This window comes from Haemaphysalis longicornis, unplaced genomic scaffold (assembly GCF_048455015.1).
Source record: "Haemaphysalis longicornis isolate Haplotype H1 unplaced genomic scaffold, Haemaphysalis longicornis Haplotype H1 scaffold_19, whole genome shotgun sequence".
NCBI lineage: Eukaryota > Metazoa > Arthropoda > Arachnida > Ixodida > Ixodidae > Haemaphysalis > Haemaphysalis longicornis.
In genome coordinates, this window is record NW_027526288.1 from 7,528,257 (window position 1) to 7,548,034 (window position 19,778).

Consider the following 19,778-nt stretch of genomic DNA (forward strand, 5'->3'; position numbering starts at 1 on the left):
GCGCATCGGGGGCCATGGGTGCAGATGAGGGCTATGGCAACTAGGGGTCTGTTCAGCCTTTCCCAAGTCCCTTGTATGTGCCAGGACACGAGGAGTTTTATTGTGGGTAATTTTTTTTTTTTTTTGCCAGTCACCTGCATGCCATTGTAGTTGATCCTGTGGTCAGCTTTTCCACGGTTTTTGGCCAATGACTTCCGTGTACCATATTTGCATGATTCTAACGCGCCCCTGATTGTAACTCGCAGGAAAGTTTACTCCAAAAAAAAAATTTTTAAGTTTTCTTTTGATCACATCTATTTGTATTTTTGGAGGCGTTCGCGTACATTGAAATGCGGCTTGCCGCTTTGTTGAAGCCCCTTTCGGCTTTGAGCATGACTGTAAAAGCAAAAAAGGGGGGTTCGCGTTATAATCATACAAATACGGTATGTCAGTCTTGCAGATGTCGTTTTTGTGCTGCCAGAGGTGTTTCGGGAAATTCTGGGTTTCACCCGTGTAATTGGCGGGGTATTAGGCCCATGGAATTTTGTAAAGGACCCCTTGAACTTTTTTGTTTTGGTGGACACTCTTTTGGTTGTGGCATCAGCTGTTCAAGGGCTAACGCCGGCTTGTGGGTGACGGGAATACCTTCCTTCCTGAAAATGCACAATATTGTCTCACTCACTCCATTAGCATAGGGATGGTAAATGCAAGTGGGTTGTCAGGTGGAAGGGAAGTGGTGAAGGCAGGGAAAAAGTTGTTGACCAGCGGCAATGAAGCGAAATTTTTTTTTTTAGTTGCTGCTTGATCTGTGGAGATGGCATTTGACTCAACGAATAAAGTTGCTGGTGTAGCCATTTTTCTTCAGGTCTGCGATGGCTTTTACTTTTTTTTTTTTTTTTTTTGGTCCTTGGTTTAGTAGACAGTTCTTGCTCTCACTAGGAGACCCAGAACTACGGATGAATTGTAAGAATTTTGGTGGTTAGAATCAAATTGCTGGTAGCATCTGGAACAGGTAGGTTTCCCGTACACTGTGCAAGTGAATCGATCTGGCTAGACGTCTGTCTTTCTATCAAAATGTTGAGGAATGGTAAGGTGTTATTTCTCTCTTCATGGTGAACTGAATTTCTGGCTCGGTTGAATTGAGGTGCAACAGGTTGTTATCTGCTGTTGTTTCTTTGAGGATACAAAAAGTCATTTTTGTAGCATAGAAACACCTTGGGTTTTTTGGAGAAATTTTTCAGAATGGTTCTTTCGATCTTCTCCAATAGCAGGTTCGCTGTAGTTGCAGAAATAGCAGCCCCCATCGCAGTTCCACTTGCTTCCTTATAAAATTCTGGCATTCCACCAGACAGAGTTCAATCGAAGATGTTCATATTCTAATGTCGGGATTGTGTTCTGTGCTCCGACATAGCCTCCCACTGCTGGGGCTGCCCTAGCTAACCGGATACTGGGTGCAGTCAACCGGAGATCAACCTGTAGGTGGGTCGTCGGGTTGCCATTCCACTTTGGCCTTGGGAACAAGTGTAAGGGGTATGCAGAAGTGGTACCGAGTGTAGTTGTCGCTCTCTCTCTGTCCCAGGATGAGCCCGCGATCGCGCAAGCGCCTGGCCGTGGCAGCATTCCTGCTGACAGCACTGCCACTGCTGGCCTGGGTGCTCTGGGAGGAGTGGGAGGGGGAGGCCTGGGCACCCCTCGCAGCGGTCACTCCCACCCTGTCATCCATTGGCAGCTCTGTCTACCAGGTGCGTGTGCCTATGTTGGCTCGAATGGCCCCACTTGCTTTCTCTCTCTCTCTCTCTCTTTTGCAGCAAGCGATTGATGCCAGAGGTCTTAAATATAAACCAGTTGTGAAACTCCACAACCCAGGCCATGTGAGCCTCCCGGCTTTGCTGGAGATGACGGGCAAGTGTTTTGGCATGGCACCCTGGGGACAAAAACGGAACATTGCAAAACATTTACTTAGTAACACACAACTTGGTAAAATGAAGCTTGCTTTTCAAACCAGAGAACATTGAATCAAGTGCTGCTTACTTATGTGTCCAGTTTTTCTTCGATTTACGACACCAATGCTCAAGTACTGCGACAACTTTCTGCCGACAGATAGTACCGTAAAAACCCGAATCTAAGACTACCTTTTTTTCCAAAAATGGAAACGCCAAATCGCAGGTTCGTCTTGGATTCGGGTGCGAACAAAAATCCTAAAAATAAAAAAGAGGGGGGGGGGGGGGCAGCGGCCGCCGCGAGTATACCTAAACTCACGAATTTATTCTCCATCGGAAGAAAATAATGTGATCAGTCGCCCAACGATTTGTCTAAAAAACAAGCGCGGTCTTGGGTGCCTGAATGAGCGCGCGCGCATGTCCCTCCGTGGGAGACAGGGAGCATGCACGCATCGAGGCCGTCGAGGCTCGATGCGTGCGTGAGGCCGTCGAGGCTCGATGCGTGCGTGAACCGCGAAACCCAGCGCAAAATATACATACCGTAAACCATGCGCGGCACGGGCGCGAGCAGTTCGTATGGGTTCGCAAGTACGTCTGGTTGGGAGCACTGCGGTAGAGAGTGTACCTAGCTGGTTGGTCCGCTCTGTCGTCTGCTACGGCGGTCCGCCGTGTGGATGCTCTCGCCGCTGCATCGGACCGTGGCGGACCGTGACGTAGCATCACGTGACCGTTTGGACCGCGGACTCGGTCCGTCGTGTGGATCGGCCTTTGACGTGTTGCTTTCGCTGATCGTGTTACATCGCGCCCATCGCGCTTTCAGTTGTAACTCCACTTTCGAAGCAGCGGATGCGATGTCATCCCGAAGCTACTACACAGCGTCGTTCAAGCGAAAAGTCATTGTAGTCGCGAAGGAGACAGGGAACAATCTCGCTACAGCAAGGAGGTACGGCGTTTCCGAGGCAAATGTTCGACGGTGGATGAAGGACGCTGATCGCCTGCAAAGCTGCTCCGGCACTCGGAAGGCATTTAGCGGGCCGAGAAAAGGACGGCACCCAGAACTTGAAGAGGAGTTGCTGACATTCGTTAGGAATGCAAGAAATGGCTGCATCGCCGTCACAACCGAGATGCTGCAAACAAAAGCGAGGGAAATCGCTCGGCAGCGTGGCCTTTCCGCAGCCGTGTTCAAGGCCAGCAAACATTGGGTGCAGCGGTTCATGAAGCGCTCTGGACTCTCTCTTCGACGGCGGACTTCAATTTGTCAACGCTTACCAGTCGACTTTGAAGAGAAGCTAACCAGCTTTCAACGCTACGTGATCGGACTGCGGCGCCGCCACGGCTATTGCCTGGGTCAAATAGGGAACGCGGACCAAACTCCGATCTACTTCGACATGCCCCTGACCCGAACTGTAGAGGCAGTTGGAGCCAAGCAAGTGAAAGTGAGAACGACGGGCAACGAGAAGCAACGAGTTACTGTCATGCTGGCCTGCACTGCAGATGGGAGGAGACTGCCGCCCTACATCATCTTCAGCAGGAAGACTCTTCCGAAGACGGAAGTGTTTCCTCGTGGAGCCATTATCCGCTGCAATGACAAAGGGTGGATGACGGCCGAACTGTTCGACGAGTGGATTCGGCTCGTCTGGCTTCGTCGTCCCGGAGCACTCCTGAGTCCGCGGTCCATGTTGGTCGTGGACTCCTTTAGAGGCCACACGTGCGATACCAGCAAAGCGTTGCTGGCGAACAACAAGTGCGACATGGTGGTCATCCCAGGAGGGATGACTTCCCAGTTACAGCCTCTGGATGTTTGCATTAATAAGCCTTTTAAGGACAGGGTCAGGTGCCTGTACAACGAGTGGATGCAAGAAGGTGACCACGCGCTCACTCCAACGGGCCGTCTGAAGCGCGCGTCGCTGTCTCAGCTTGTGGGGTGGATTTTGGATGCGTGGCACGGGATTCCGGACACCATGGTCGTTCGCTCGTTCCAGAAATGTGGCATTTCAAATGCGCTAGACGGGTCGGAAGATGACCTTCTCTGGCAAGAAGTCAGTGACAAGGAAGTCAGCAGCGATAGTGATTCGGAATAAACGCATGTAAGCTTTCTTTTCTTTTTTTCCAAAATTGCTTGTTGTCACTTAAGGGTTCGTCTTGCATTCGGGGTCGTCTTGGATTCGGGTTTTTACGGTACGCTAGTCAACTTGCCCCATGCATGCTTTTGTTTGCGCCCAGTGCAGGGGGGCCCACTGCGAACAATGTTTTGATACATGAGGTCTATGGGGAGTTTCGCAACTGGTGTACATTGGAGTACACCAGTTGCGAAACTGGTGTACTCTGATTGATGCGTGGCTGCAGCAAAAAAGTTGCCAGAGCACAGTCGAAAGTGAAAGGCTTGGAACAGGTCGCTAGCACATTTAACCCTTTTTAAAGCAGATTTGGGCGTGAGCGAAGAAGTTGATGTTTGCCATGAAGTCTGTGCAAATTAAAATTTCGGAGGCTGAGGTAGCGTGAAGACGTGTTGCAAACAAGTAGGACATCATTGTGGTAGTTGTTCGGTGTTCTGCGGCCCAGCCGGAAAAAGCCATTGGAGGTACCATTTGACCTGTCCAGAACACCACTGAACCAATTGGAACCAACTGCGCTTCCAGTCGGTCCAAAGGTGTTTTGGACTGGTCCAATTGGACCTCCAGTCGCTTTTTTTCTTTTTTCTTAGTTTCCCCGGCTGTGGCTGCTCATTACTTCACTGAACTAAACTGCGCAATGCAGCGCAAACGATGCTTCGACATAACAATCGCATTCCCATGTTTCAGATGCCACTTGTGTTTGCGGGTGGTGGCGCAGTCTTTTAAAACTCAGCAGTTAGTGTTTTCCAGGTGAACAGTTCTTGCTCTCTTCGCAAAAAATTCCGGACTTCACGTCCCTTCCAAAAGTGAACGAGATCACTCGAAGAGTAAAAGTACAAAGGCGCAACTTTTCTCTGCTGCCTGGCAATGCTGTTAAAAAAGAAATGTAAGAGCAAGATGTTCTTAACCTGTTGCACTGTCATTCAGAGGGCACGGTGCTTCCAACTGTCTTCAAATGATTGTTGTGGCTTGTAAACGAGTAATCAATCAATAAATCAAATCTTTATTTTTCTCTTGAGAAAGAGAGGGAGGAATAGGGGAAAAAGCTGCACGTTTGCAGCTTGCCGATACGCTCAGACATGCCCCCCTCTCATATTTCAATTGTATCAAGTTTAGGGTGAGGCCTTCGTACAAATGCAACTGTTTCCAGCACGTCTGCACGGCACTCTGTCTCACAGGTGGTGTTCAAAGTTCCGGGCATGCTGGGTGGCGCTGTGGCGTCGCTAAACCTGTCCCTTCCGTGGCTGGCAAGCCGGAGTGACCAGCCTGCTGTCACCCAATCGATGACCGATGCCGGACTGGGACTGGCCGCCTCGCTGTCGCAGCTCTCGGACGAGCAGCTCGACACCCTTGCGCGGAAGGTGTCCGACCGGCTGGCACTCGTCGCCCCTCCCAGCAGTGACCGGGACCACGACAAGCAGAACGTGAGTGTTTTAAAAGGGGGCCATGGTGACAAAAGAGAGTTCTGTTCATCATGGAAGGACTAGCCTTTAATGAACCACCCAGAAAAATGCAAGAAATTAGATTTAACCAAACTTGTATTTTGTCTTTATGGCACCCTTGAAGCGTTGGGGTATCATTGGGACTGGGTGAGCCGTCAGATTTGTGAGCTGCAGTAGTGTGGCAATGTCTTCACCGACACTAAGGCGATATGGTTACTGTTCTGTTTGTGTTTCGCTCTCGTGCTATCAGTCCCTTGCGCAAGTCTTTCTTAGGTTTGAGAGCAAAGCATGCACCGATTGCATGGAGGAAAGTGTCACGATTTAGCCCCGCGTTCGTGAACCTGGGAGGGTAGGGGTACCCTCCAGCCGAGAGACGACATGCAGCATGCTGGTGGTGACGGTGACTGACCGCGAGTCAGCCGTGCTCGGCGGTGTTTATTCCCCCGGCCACCCACAGTGTTGCCCACCGAGCCTGGTGGGGCCACTGAACTTAGTGGCCAACGAATATCAGGGTTGGGGGGTGTCACACACTTGTCACAGAAAGATTGCTCGAGAGTGGTTCTGATGTCACTCCTTGTGAAGCCACTTCCACCATGTTGGGATGTCCAAGAACCCCTATACCCTTTCCATACCCTTTCTCTTTTTGGTGCTCTTTTCCCTAGTTGTCCCTGCGCCATTAAAATGCGACCATTATCATCATCATCCTATACCCTTTCCCATTCTCCTCTGCTGCACCTTGCCTTCTCAGCTGCTACCTCTGCTCAAAGGACAGCTGGAAAGGCAAGTTGGGGTACACGAACACCGAAGAAACGTGTGAATGCTGGGGACTGCATTAGAAAAAATTCAAAAACAGCTTGACTTGCCTTCGTCTGACTTGCCTTGCTCTGTCATAGCACTGTAAAAAATTTTCCATGGCATTTAGCTAACTTTAGCCATTGTAACTGTGAGAATCAAGCTGCATTGGTCACTGAACTTCTTAATAACTAAAGTGATGTAACCGTCTGCATACTTTTTGCAACATAATGGAGGTCGCAAGGGATCTCTCGTATTTTTTTTTTCATTGCTGATTGTATCATGTTCCTCCTTCCCCCCCTCATCCCCCACACACACACACTGCATGCACTGTGACAATTCTTGATTCTCAGAGCCATCTGGAGATTAAAGTTGTGTTAACTTATGGGGCAAATTTTTGTTGCCCAGGTGCAAAAATTTGGCATAGCCATTGTGTGCTCTGCAGGAAAAGGCGTGCCACTAGTAGTTATGGTGCATAAGCATCAGGTATTATGTGGTCAGGGCACCGATGGTGAATGGGGAAATGACGCTCAATTGTCGCATTTACGCTGTGACAGTAATGTTTGGCCAGATTGGCTGACGATATTGACAGGTGCCCGCTAGTGGAGCTAAACTTCGATCCCAGTGGTTTTGTGGCTGTTGTGCGTGTTGTTGTAGGTTGTACTGCAGTCCTAAATGCTGTTAGGAGATAGTGCAAACTGTTTGCAACAGTTTCAACCTCGATTCTGCATTGCGAAATTCATTTAGCACTGCTACGCAGTTATCCAACTGTGAGCCAATTCGCCGTGTCACCTTTGTGGCATGATACAGTTAATCAAAACGAGTATGCTGCTTGTGATTTTTGTGCATCATCAACTTGTTTAGTGACAAGTGTTCAAGCTATAAGACTGAGTCATTAGATATCAGTTCAGGCAAGAGTAGCTTTTCAGTAGTGCCGTCACTTGTTTGCCAATAGGTTTCACTTCTGCAAGGGGGTATTTAAAGGCGTCTAGTGGCAGTGCATTCTCACAAATCCCGCAAAAGTTTGTTGTTCTTTTGGGGAAAATTTTTGGCAGTTCTGCGATTCAGGATGCTTTTGTTGCTGAACCATTTTGTTGCATGACACCTTCTTTGTGACAGTGCGCTGGCCTCCATTCTAGGATGCCGTACCTCATTTCCGAAACTTACTTTGAGTCGTCATGGCAGTGATGCGAGTGTCAGTTCTGACGGGTAAAGCGCAGCAAACTGACTGAACGTCAAAAACAAAAAACGCTTTTTTGGCTTTTGCAGGCTAGCCTGGAAGTCTTGTGCTAGCCATGAATAAAAATTCAGCCATGGTATGTCTAATCCTGGGAGCCGGGCAGCAAGGACCACTCGACGCGGGCGTTGGGAAAAGAATTGTTTATTTCACGCTAGCGTGCGGGTAGAGCGAATATGACGTGGCTCGAAGCGAGGGGAAAACCACCACCCGAACGGCACGTAGCTGGCAGGGGTGCTTGCTGTTTATTGGAATCGTCTGACTCGCAGGAGCGGTAGACCACTGGAGTGGTACGTCGCCTGCGTAGGTGTACAGAAGTCATTGAGTCATGACAAGGTTTTTGTATCACTGGGATTTGTTGGTACAGTCGAATCCCGCTACAACGAAATTGACGGGACGCGCGAAAAATTTCGTTGAAGCGAGAATTCGTTGAGGCGAAATCCGCCCCAACACAACACGAAAAAGCCCGAAAAATAGCCCCGTATGTTTCCGCATCATTGGCAGCAAAAAAACAAAACAATGTTTAGAAAAAGGAGTGACTCGCTTAAATACCGTATTTACTCGCGTAATCCTCGCACTCGCGTAATCCTCGCACCCCTAATGTGAGCCACCAAAACTTGGATTTTTTGGTTCCTCGCATAATCCTCGCACCCCCAACTTTGCAGCGGCGAAAGTTGCCCGCTCGCGAAACCCGCATGGTGCACGCGCTCTCCAACGCGCGCCCTCCCCCGCCGCCTCTCTGTTCGGCGGAGCGCTGTGTACCCAAGGCCATCCAGGCGCCCTAACACGCTACTCGCACTGTACTTGAGCCGGTTTCGCGGGCGCAACTATACTAGTCGCCATGGGGAAGAGCGCCAGCTACACTGCCGCTTTCAAATTGAAAGCGATAGAGTACGCGATCGAACACGGCAACCGCGCCGCAGGCAGGCACTTCGGCGTCACCGACTTCAACGTGCGTTACTGTCGAGCTTCACAAGTAGGGCACGCACATGACGACGAGATAGGGCGCGCGCCAGAAAGCAAAGGCGGCAATTTCATGATCGCTGATCGACGGGATACTGTTTACGTTGTAAATAATAAAATAAAAAGAAATAGCTGCTGTTGGCAACACTGAGCTTACATATACAAAAAACGACCGCTACATTTAGCGGGATTGGCAGAAGGCAAATTGGCAACACTGTGCATCGCATGTTTTTCCCCGCATAATTCTCGCACCCCTAACTTCGCATTGACTTTTCCGAAAAAAAAGTGCGAGGATTATGCGAGTAAATACGGTAACGTCACGTTTATTCGGATAACAAACATACCAATGGTTATCTGTGTTCACTGCACGCAAAGAACGCGTTACGGAGGGGGGTGAAGAAATGCAGGCGGAAAACGTATTGCTGCACAACAAGGCGTGCCCACCGAGCTGATTACTTTCAAATAGCTGCTAGGCGGTCGGAAGCCCCCCTCGCTTGTGGCAGGAGCAGTGGCGTTATCTTATCCTCTGACGGCACGGCAGCTACTGACCTTGGCAGGCAAGACGCGCGCGCTTGCATTAAACATGACCGCGCGCTCGCGACTAAGACAGGATGACTTGGCTTCAAGACCAAACACGCAAACATGATTTTTGCTCTTGGCTTTGAAGAATGGTAGAAGGAAAACTGCAAGGACAGCTGCCCACGAGCCACAACGCATACATGACGGCGCCGCGTCAGCAGCGGAGCACATTCGTGCGATTTCAATTGGATACAGATTGGCTGTAGCTCCGGCTTGGCGAACCGGGCCTGTGCCTCATGTAAAGACGGCCAGCCACATCGTTATCACCATCAAACAATGGCGTCTGCCTATGAGTTTTTTTTTTTTTTTTTGGGTGGCGGTGTGGGCGCACCGCGCATGTTTTCGGTGAAACTAAGCATCCTGAATGTTTAAAAAGTTACAAATAGCTGGCGCTATGCTTATTTTATTGTGAAATAATTGTTCAAACCCAGCCCAATTCATCGAAAATTTCGTTGAAGCGAAAGCAAGCCAGACAAATGGTTCGTTGTGGCGAGGACTTTGTTGCATTGACTTCTATGGCTAGCTGACGGGGAATTGTGAATATTTCGTTGAAGCGGAAATTTCGTTGAAGCGGACTTCGTTGTAGCGGGATTAGACTGTACCAGTGACAGAAAAATTGGGTTTTCTTATCAAGACCACCTAAAATTGTACAGCCTAAAACGGACTGGCATCACTGCATGGAACAAGCACCACAAGCGTGATGTTTATCTTTTTTTTTTTGTACCTGGGAAACTGTTCCGCAGAAATCTTCTTTTCCAGGAAGTCTTCTTGAAACATTTATCTGCAAAATATATGCTTCAAATTTATTTTGCAATGATTGGTTTGTTATATCAAACAACTTTTCTATCAATGTTTCGAAGTCTCCACAAAAAATTTTTGAGAATTTTTGAATTGTACCAAATTGCCTCACTTGTCTCGCAGACTCCTCAAACTCAGAGCCTACACATTGAAATTGTCCATCAGCACGAACTTTGAATAGGTGCGGTAGTAGAAGAGTTTACCAGGATGACGTCTGTCTGGTGTGCTGTGTGTGGCAGGAGCATTGGGACTATTCGGAAGTCCGTCGCACGAGCCTGTTAATCCGGATGGATGGCTTTGCAGGAGGCCCGGATGAATCGGCTGGCACTGGAGCTGCAGGCGCACCGGACCACGTGAGTGGGGATCATCTCCCTCCCCGATTTTGAAACCCTCCACAGTTATCTGTTGCGTTTGAGGCATTTGAGAAAGCTGTCACCTAACCGGTATGACAATCAAATTTACAGAGCTTTCTTCGGAGGAATTGGTGTGGAAATAGGAAAATAATCAGTTTCGCGATGTAGTTTTGTGTTGCCAGAGAATTGAAAAAGCGAGGAAAAATAATTTAGTAAAAAATAGGAGGTGGAGGGGTGTAATTGGTGCTGTAGCCGATAGAGAGTGCACAATGTGGCAAGAACTGTGTGAAGGCAGTCGGGGGGGCTGTAAGAATTGCCCAGTGCCTTTGTTTATGAATTGTACGTAAGATTCGAGAACAGACTCTTCTGCACTAGGAATTAGATTGTCGTTTACTTGATGTGTTAGCACATTGATTGATGTTATGGAATTCTGATTTACAGGGGGGCTTGTCATTTCCGGCCGCCTTCATGAAATTGTTTTTGAACTTTTGCAAGTAAGAAGAGTGTGTAGCACACGTGTGCTCTACGTGGAACTGATATTGCACTCGGGGCCTCCAACTGCACGTCCTCTAAAATGTGGCGGTGTGTGTAAGGTTGGCTTTCATCGACCACATACCCAGCCTTGTGCACACAGCATCTAGAACATCAGTTTGGAGATAGTAGCAGTTGTGAAATTCTGCTGATAACCAGTGCCCCGAACACTAATTGGTAATGAGATCGGATTTAATTTCCTTTAAAGTTGGGGTGAAAGTTTATTTTTTCAAGCTGCCCTGCAATAAGTTGCAGCACTTCTTGACAATGGAGGATAAAAAAATAAGTAGGTCAATAAAGAGGCATGGCTTCGGAGGGAAAGGGAGCTTGGAGTGTTACCAGTATTCTCCTTCCGTACATACTACTCAAGCGGTTAAAAAAATTAGGAGTCATTCCACTCGCTGAAGGTGGATGACCAGTGAAGTTGTACATAGGATAGAGATCACACAAATGGTTATAGAATGCACACATATTTATTTTTATCATTTAATGATGTTGCTATGGCATTGTGACTACTTAAACTTGGAAAGGCTAGTTTTACCCTGGGAGGCTAACATGGTGTTGTCTGTTTCCCTCCTGTTCAAGCCCACGTATTTACAGCGGACGCAAATTATAAAATGTTTACATCTTTGCAAACTACCTAATAGTGACAAGTAAATGAAACTCTCAGTAATGATGTTGTCCTAGCAGCCAGGTGTCATATATGGTATAATTGTTTTAGGGGAAGTTTTGATAAAACAAGTGTTACATCTATTTCCGCCAATGTTAAGCTGGCGGCCGCAGTGGCTGCTTTTCTGATGGAGGTGAAAAGCAAGAATGCCCGTGTGTACGAGATTTCGGCACACATTAAAGATCCCCCAGTGATCAAAATTAATCCGGAGCCCTCCACTACGGCGCTCCCCATCGCCTGCGTTGCGTCGGCGCATTAAACCTTACAATCAATCAATCAACATTAAGGTTGGCTTTGCTGCAAGACGTTTTCGCCACCCCAGATTTGTGGGCGGACATGAACAATCCACGGAATGCTAGCCACAACCTGCTTCATCACCGTGGGAAAGGCATTGTGTGGTCAAAAGTGCCCATCAGTTGATGCTGTCTTCATGGCATCATCGCCATTGGAGCAAAACATTCTCTCGAACATATTAGGTTTTACATTGAATTTCTAATGGGAATGGTGTTCGGAATTTCTTTGCAGAAGTGATGGTGTGTTAGAATTGGAAGGTGCAGGACACGCAGAGGTACGGTAGAAGTTGTGTGCACATAGGCATGGAAGGAACCAAATTGGGAAAAAGATGTTGGCTGTTTCAGGGTGGACCGCCTTGTTCAAAGGTTGGGCGACCGGGAAGACTGTTGCAAGGACGTGGCAGCGCTCCTGACAGGCCTGGATACCAGAATCGTCGCTAAAGTGCTCGAGGTGAGAGGCGCTTGTTGTGTGGGCTCTCTATCTACGCAAGCTGGCAGGTTTGTCTGATACTGCTTCAACAGTTGCTGCGTACTTTGTTAGTGTTGTGGACCCGGGGAGGTAAGGAGAAGTCTGCGTTGCCGAGCTTCCGTTTGGAATCGCAGAAGAGTCCTCCCCTGGCAATTCTGCAGAGGCCTGATGAGTGCCTAATGGTTGGATGAAAATTGGTGTGGACTTTTATCGGGCATTGTGAACATTCTTTTAGAATAATGACAGTAGGCCATAACAGCCACTTTGACAGCTTGAGGAAAATTGGGTTGATGTGCTCAAAATCTGCGGGCATTGCCTGCTAGTTGACAGATCCTGTTGACAGGTCAGTCCTGTTGGCAGATAGGCGACTAAAGGCATAATTTCAACTTTGGAGACAAGGGGGGGGGGGGGGGGGGGATGTTTCAAAAGAGAAAACCCCCACCTACCTCCTATGTACATAGCTTTATTTCTTAACAAATTGTGGACTTGTGCTTTGTTACCTCGACACAAAAGTCAAGGCATGTGTGCAAACCTGCCGCGTTGTTCAGTGGCCAAAGCATTCTGTGGCTGAGCGCAAGGATGTGGGTTCGATTCCCGGCTGCGGCGGCTGCTTATTAGATGGAGGTGAAAAGGGAAAATGCTTGTGTGTTCGATATTTCAGCTATGTTAAAGATCCCCAGGTAGTCAAAATTAATCCAGAGCCCTTCACTACGGCACGCCTCATCGCCGGTGAAGTGTCGGCGTGTTAAACCCTCGTAATCAATCACGGCATGTGCAAATACTAAATGCTGCCTGTCAAGTAAGTAAAGAGCAAACAGTGACTTGCTTTGAATAGTTTGGAAGAAAATGATTCATGGATAGCAGAGAAAAAAGGAAAAAAGAAAACAGGTAGCCGGCCACAAAGCATGAACATGGCATTGAGAACTCAGCAGAACTCGGCTGGTCGTTTATTTGCGTTGCTACACACGTAGTGGTTGACCTCATCGGGAAGTGTGCAGGACATCTCAAGATCCCTGGCTGGGGTCTTGAAAAAAGCTCTGCATTCGATGCACTAAGCCGTACTTGCGGGCAGGGTTTTTCTTTCTTTCTTTTTTTTTTTTTTAACTTTTTTTTTTTTTTTTCGATAGCTCAAAATGAGTTAAGGTATGCAATGTGGTTAGTTGCCTAACTTTTTCTGACAGGATTTTGTATAGTGTTCTATTGTATCCAACTGCTAATAATGGCCTGTGTGCCGGGTTTCGTTGCCGTTTTGTGACTGTGCTCGACCGGGTCAAAGGAATTTGTGGCTGATATTGCGAAAGGAATAAGAGGCTCACTTGCCTTGAATAGAGAATGTACCCTAAATGTGTGTCGTGGTGGGGTGGAAAAAGAGCCAGACTTTAAGTGTTCTCTAGTACGGAACACTCAAATGCTGAACTCTGATTGAAGTTAGTGTTGATTAGCGTGCTATTCAAATCGATATTTAAAGGGAAACGTAAAACTGCACTTGCGTAGTGTTGGACAGAGCGTGATGAATCTGCTACTGATTATTGAAGAGTATGCATGCATGCTGTCTGTGGTAGTATCTGGCCAGTGTGGTCGTGCTTTACCTGTAATCAGACTGTCGGCTTGTAATGTCCTAAAGCCGGTTCTGTCGTTGAAAAAAGCTCACAGCTTCGAAAAACAAAAGTCAGAGGCTGGTGACTTGCTGCAATGCCTAGCAGCTACCAACTGCGCAGCAAGTGCAAGGCCTGACTGCAAATGGAGGATGCTGGAACTGGAAATGAGTCGCTGCACACGGGAACATTTCTCATTCCCCTCTTTTGCTGTTTCGCGTGTGTTAGTGGATGCATTCACCTTTTCGTGTTGTGTCCCCACCAGGCTTAGGCCGACAGCCAACACTTCACTCGGGCGCAAGTTGATAATGGCACTAGCTCATGTAGTGTATCACTCTGCTGAAGCGATGGACCCGGACATCAATGCGTGCACGTGTTTTGAAAAGAGATTGCACTTAATGTGGGACATCATCTGCCTTTTCTAATTGCGTGTGTTTGTGATCGCTGCAGTATTTTTTTTGTGTGCGTTTAGCGCTCCAATGCAACGCAGGTGATGAGGTGCACCATAGTGGAGGGCTCCGGATTAATTTTGTCCACCTGGGGATCTTTAACGTGCGCCGAACTCTCGTACACACAGGCGTTTTTGCTTTTCGCCATCATCAGAAAAGCGGCCAGAGCGGCTGGGAATCGAACCCGCGACCTCATGCTCAGCAGCACAACGCCATAGCCACAGACCCACCGCGGCGGGTCATTGATGCAGTAGGCCATAAGCACGTTAAGTTTGAAAAATTGCTGAAACGAGTCCTGTCATGTCCAAAGTACTCGTTGTGACGCACCCTTTGCTCAGCACGGAGGAACAAATGATTGTGGGGATGACTCACAGGGACAGTTTCTGTTGTTCTTAATTGTACTTGTTTGAGTATAGCGGGTGAGTTGGAACTGGGGTGCACTTTTGTAAATAGTACTTGAACCCACGTGCTCATGTCCACGGACAGAGGCATCCAAAGCAAACAAAAACACACACACGCACATAAATTATTCATCTAAAACAGCTCTCCCGGATGCTGGTGCAGGTGCTGAATGACTCATCACAAGCGGCACCACGGAGCGTCCTTCTGCGCTCATTCCTCGAGGAAGTGGAGCAAAGAGAGGGCCACTCTGCCACCGTCCTCAAGGCCGGCCTGGAGGAGCTTCGCCACGGTCTCCAAGCTGAGCTGGCTCTCGCCATGCAGTTGGCGTCTCAAGCCCAGCAGACAGCGAGGGAGGCCAAAGAGGTAGGGGAGGCCATCCTTTGTGGGTCTGCTCTGTTTCTTTGACGTCGATGTTGTGCAAAGCTTCTTTGCCTGTCGCTGTGTTCCTCTCTCTGCTTTTCCTTCACGAGAGTTGCAATGTTCCTTTCAGCTTCAGTCTTGTAGTTTGCTGCCTCTTTGCCACCTTTACACCCTGGTGCTTTGGGAAAGTAGATGTTTCCATGGTACAGGTTTTGGATGGATGCAGTCATGTCCTACCACAGTGGGCTGAATCGTTTCTTTGGTGTTCAAAGGGGCCACATGTCTCGTCATTTTGGGCATACTTTTCCCATAAAGCTGTTCGTTTTAATGCAACCTGTTCTAGCCTCAACAAGCAATGCGTTGCCATTGAAATCATCATGTTATCCTTTCTGATATCAAATTTCTCTGCCCTGTACATCTCCAGAGACTATTTTGTTTCAGGAACAGCACCTGTTCTTGGGTTGGCTTTCCTGCATCACCAGCATGTGCTAACCATGGGAGGGGGTGTTAGCTGAAGGTTAATTGTGTTTGTATGTGGTCTGTTGAGAACTACAAATAGGCGTTGCTCCTTATGGTGGCATGAGGGTAGCCTAACAGTAACTATAGTAGGCTGCACTCTGCAACAGAATAAATACTATTTGCTGCTACCCACAGGCATGCCTGGCAAGCATGCCTCTTTCCGTGATGGGAAGGACTGAGGTACCGGTCAGTGATGCCTCCTGCGCTCGAGAGAGTCTTATTTTTGTGACAATGCCAGCTAAGTTTCTTGTTCCAGCTGCTGCTTTTTTTGCCCTTAATTTATAATTTCTCGGGAAAGTTTTTGTGTCGAGCATTAATGCACGAAATGACAGATGGGCGTAAAGTCATAAGCGCTGAAATTATCCTTTTCTTGTTGCCTATGTTTAGAAGCTCTGTACACACTGAAGCAGCAATGTTCTCAATTGCAGTTGGTCGCTTGTTAATTATTAGTGTTGGCGGTTGCTGGTCTGATATTTGGACACCTCCAGTGCCCTTGCCTGGCAAGTCCTGGTGGTGTCCTTGCTAAGTGTGGGCGGGTTCTGGCCAGAGAGTGCGGGTGTGTCAGCCTAAGCTAGTTGTCTCAACAAAGATGTCGCTCTTTAGCAATGCAGTGTGTGCTCATGTGTAAGCTCTAATGGAAGCAGGCAGCAGTGCTCCTCCTAGTCAACGTTTCTGGTGATCTAGACTGCCCTGGTGCTTTTGCTGGAACTAAGCTCTGGTATGGAGGAAAAGGGGCTCAGGCAGCACATCCACATGGTGTCGTGCGTCGAAGGGTGTTTTTAATGGTGCTGGAAAAATACACAGCCAAAAATTTTTGGCTTTGTCCGCAACAAGATAGTTTGGACGTTTCATCTCGTACTTAGCATCGGTACCTTGGTTTCCTTTTTTCCACCTACAGCACTTCCTTTTTTATGTTTAGAGTTGGGTATAGTTGTGGACATATTGCCATAGTGTACCGTGCTTACCCGACTCTAACGCGCCCCGATTCTAACGCACACCCGATTTTCCAGGCAAAAAACCGAAAAAACTTGCACCTCCGATCGTAACGTGCACGGAACTTTGTGAGCAAGAAAAACGAATGCGAGGGAAACGGGCGATTTATTTCCCGAAGTAATCTTGCTCATCTCGCTCCTCGTCGCTTTCCGATGACCACAACATCTCGTCCTCGGTGCCGTCAAGCACGTTCGCGATGCCACACTTCTGAACGAACATTCAACCATGGTCGATGGGATCATGGCCCACGCCTCGCACGCCCACCCCGCGAGCTTCTCCAGAGGCCCACGCTTCAGCTGACCGCTCATTTTGAACGCGTGGGAGCCGCTCGTAAGCCGTGGAAGCGGCGCACCTTCGTTGCCGCTGCTGCCATTGCTGTTATCAAGCGTGCAAGTGGAACAATTTGAAGATTTGTGTGAACGCCGATAGAAAAGCCTAGGCACCTAGCCTTCCTGCGTCCGAAAAATCTTGATCGTTGCTGAAAGCTTTGGCGCCATCTTGAGATGGCAGTGGGTGGGACGAAATTTCCGCTGTTTCGGCAGTTTCGGTTTCGTATCCGATTCTAACGCGCATGCGATTTTTCGGCCAATTTTTCTGGAAAGAAAGTGCGCGTTAGAATCGGGTAAGTACGGTATGTTGTTTGTCAGACAATGCTGGCCACGGGAGTTCCATCTAGTCGATGCGGTTCGTGTTTCGACTCGTTCTTCTTGTCAAGGTAGCTTGTACAGCACTTTGGCACAAACATGACTCGTAGTACAACCAACCGTAGGCTAGGCTACGACCCACTGTCTCACCCGTGGTATGTGGCACTGTTTTAGACTCCCGTAGCCTTTTACTTCAGCTCACAGAGGACGTTTGTGTGTTTATCCACTCGGTTGCTAGTGCATTTTAACATGGGGAAGTAATAAGTGCGCCTATGCTGGCTATCGAAATTTCAGGTTTTTTCCCCTTTACAACAAACATGTCACCCTCTCTAGACGGAAAAATTTGTCTATAATGCGGCGTTGACTGTATGCCCGTTGCACAAGTTGCCCACTGATAGCCATTGGGGTGTAAAAAGCACTCCAGCACTTGGCACCTACTGCACCTGTTAGTCACCCTCTTTGTCCGTGAAAGCTAGCTGGTAGCAGATATAAGGTAGCGCTACAAAAGAAAGTCTGCTATACAAAAACATAGAAGGTTGTTGTTGCTTGAAGTAAAGATTTCAACTTTTATGGGGTGCTTGATCGTACCCAAGTTCTGGTCATGGCATTTGTGCTTTGTGTGTTTAGCTAATGTTTGATGACCATGGTCTTTAGCGTGCGAAAAAGATCCAATGCTGATATCTTAAGCTAGCTTAAATTCGGTTTGAATAAAGTTTTGCGATTTTTAGTCCCACTCACTTCAAAACTTTCAAATACTGAAACTGTGGTCAAATTAGATAGTGTTGTGCTATTCAGTATTACTGAATGTTTGTGGATGGCAAATAGAAATTTCTTTCATCACAATGCTTCGCAAAAGTTTTAAGTTTGTGATACACGAGTTGCACGTTGGCAATATAACAAAGTCAGACTTGTGGATGACTTTGTTAAATTGAAAAAAGAAAAAAATTGCCACAGCTTGTGGTGCAAGGCTGGAGAAACAGAGGAGCTGAATCTTCTCCATGACAAGGCAGGCCCGGATCGTTTCGTCTGCAGCTTTTCACATCTTTCCCAAGGTAGATCGCATTAGCACACGCTAGAATCTGCAGCAACTGGCTTCACAAACTTGGCGTCTGTAGTGCGAACGGCATTCGTAGGGGAAAACTCGGCGTCTGTGGAGAGATCACGCCACAAACGCTGGGCAGTATGTTCTCGAAGATTGAGCTGGCCGACGTCGGGCGCTCCTCATAAGGCACACGCTCACAAGCGCTCAGTACTTTTTCTTGGTATTTTTTTGCGATCTCCTCACACGGAGCAAGCCTACGCGCAAGCCTGGATGACGCTGGGTGCTCCTCACGACGCAGACGCTCGTGTGCACTTGGCTGGGCTGAGTTTTCTGGTAACACTCCATGGCGGAATTAAAAGCTTAAACACCCCTGCTGTTGAAATTTGTGAAACTGAGAAAGCATCAAGCCTATGAGCAACTGGGGGAGGAATTGATATGTGCTAATTAAATTAAGAAAATTTGTAAAATTAAGGTTCAACTGTACCAATTTATTCGATATATCAACTCACTTGTAATATATTTTTAGGATATTAACTCCTTTGCTATAAGTTAATTTAACTGCATATAGAAATACTTCGTCGTAGTTGCTTTAGCTTCAAACTGTGCTGAAAACCTATGCCCATTGCACAGATGTGGAAGGGTTAGGCAAAGTTCCGCTGACAGTAATGGAAATTTTTCATAAATGTCTGCTTGGCGTTTCTGCTTTCAGGTTATTAGCACGATCAATCCTCTGTTTCTTCCCCCTTTTTTTTAAACGAAAGTGTTTTATTCCGGGGTACACAAACATTTGAGTGACGTCATATCCGTCATGGAAATGACGCCAGTACAACGAAGCAAGTGGCCTGTAAAGGGTGCACCCCTACACACAGGGTCTTCTAGCGGGGAAGCAACCTTTAGAACCAAAGAGTACGTTATACTAAGCGCTGTTTGTTTTTATATTATATATACAGTAGAATCTCGATGATACGATTCTGGGTGATACGAATTTCGGGATGATACGAATTTCTGAAAAGTCCCGGCAAAATTGCATTGTTTGCAATGGGAAAAATTTCGGCTGTTACAAACGGACCTGCGCGGCCCGGCGGATGATACGAACGAGCCGGCGAGGCGCCCGACTGCCAAACAAGCAAGTGACGGCTCTCTCTCCCCATTTGTCACTCTTTTTTCTCCAGAAACGGCCGGGCTGTTGTTTTCTGCTCGCGAAAACGCGCCCCGCACGCCCCATGCGCGCCGCGAAACCTCTCGCACGCTGCGCGCGCCGCGGCCGGCGGTGGTAACATGGCGGCGGCTTCGGCCGCGAAGTGGCACGGCCGCTTGAGCGACTGCATCTAGCCGCTCTTTAAAATGCCGCTCAAGGCAGACACGAAGTTTCTTGTGCAGTAAAGGAGCTGATAACGTGTGCGAAAACGGTACTATAAAACACCATCCGCGCCGCTAGGGAAAGCGCCCATAAAATATCTGCCAGAGTGCTAAGCCTAAACATCTCGGGCGGAGCCAGCGGGCTGTCTCAAGCGTTTCGCAAGTCGTCAGCGTCTTTTTCTGACCGAGGTAGGAGATACCGCGAGCACGAAATCGTCAATGCGGCCTTGAAAATACAGCGCGCGGAAAGCCGAG

At 48.1% G+C, this 19,778-nt stretch overlaps 1 protein-coding gene across 2 annotated transcripts in view; it reads left to right on the forward strand.

The window, feature by feature from the left end:
* Positions 1-19,778, forward strand: part of LOC144166794 (uncharacterized) — a 66,691-nt gene that overhangs the window by 16,021 nt on the left and 30,892 nt on the right. For both annotated transcript variants that reach the window (XM_077696283.1, XM_077696284.1), the window contains exons 7-11: positions 1,559-1,721; positions 5,212-5,457; positions 10,148-10,197; positions 12,037-12,142; positions 14,769-14,969. In XM_077696283.1, coding sequence (XP_077552409.1) covers positions 1,559-1,721; positions 5,212-5,457; positions 10,148-10,197; positions 12,037-12,142; positions 14,769-14,969 — 766 coding nt within the window. The remainder of the gene's footprint in view (positions 1-1,558; positions 1,722-5,211; positions 5,458-10,147; positions 10,198-12,036; positions 12,143-14,768; positions 14,970-19,778) is intronic.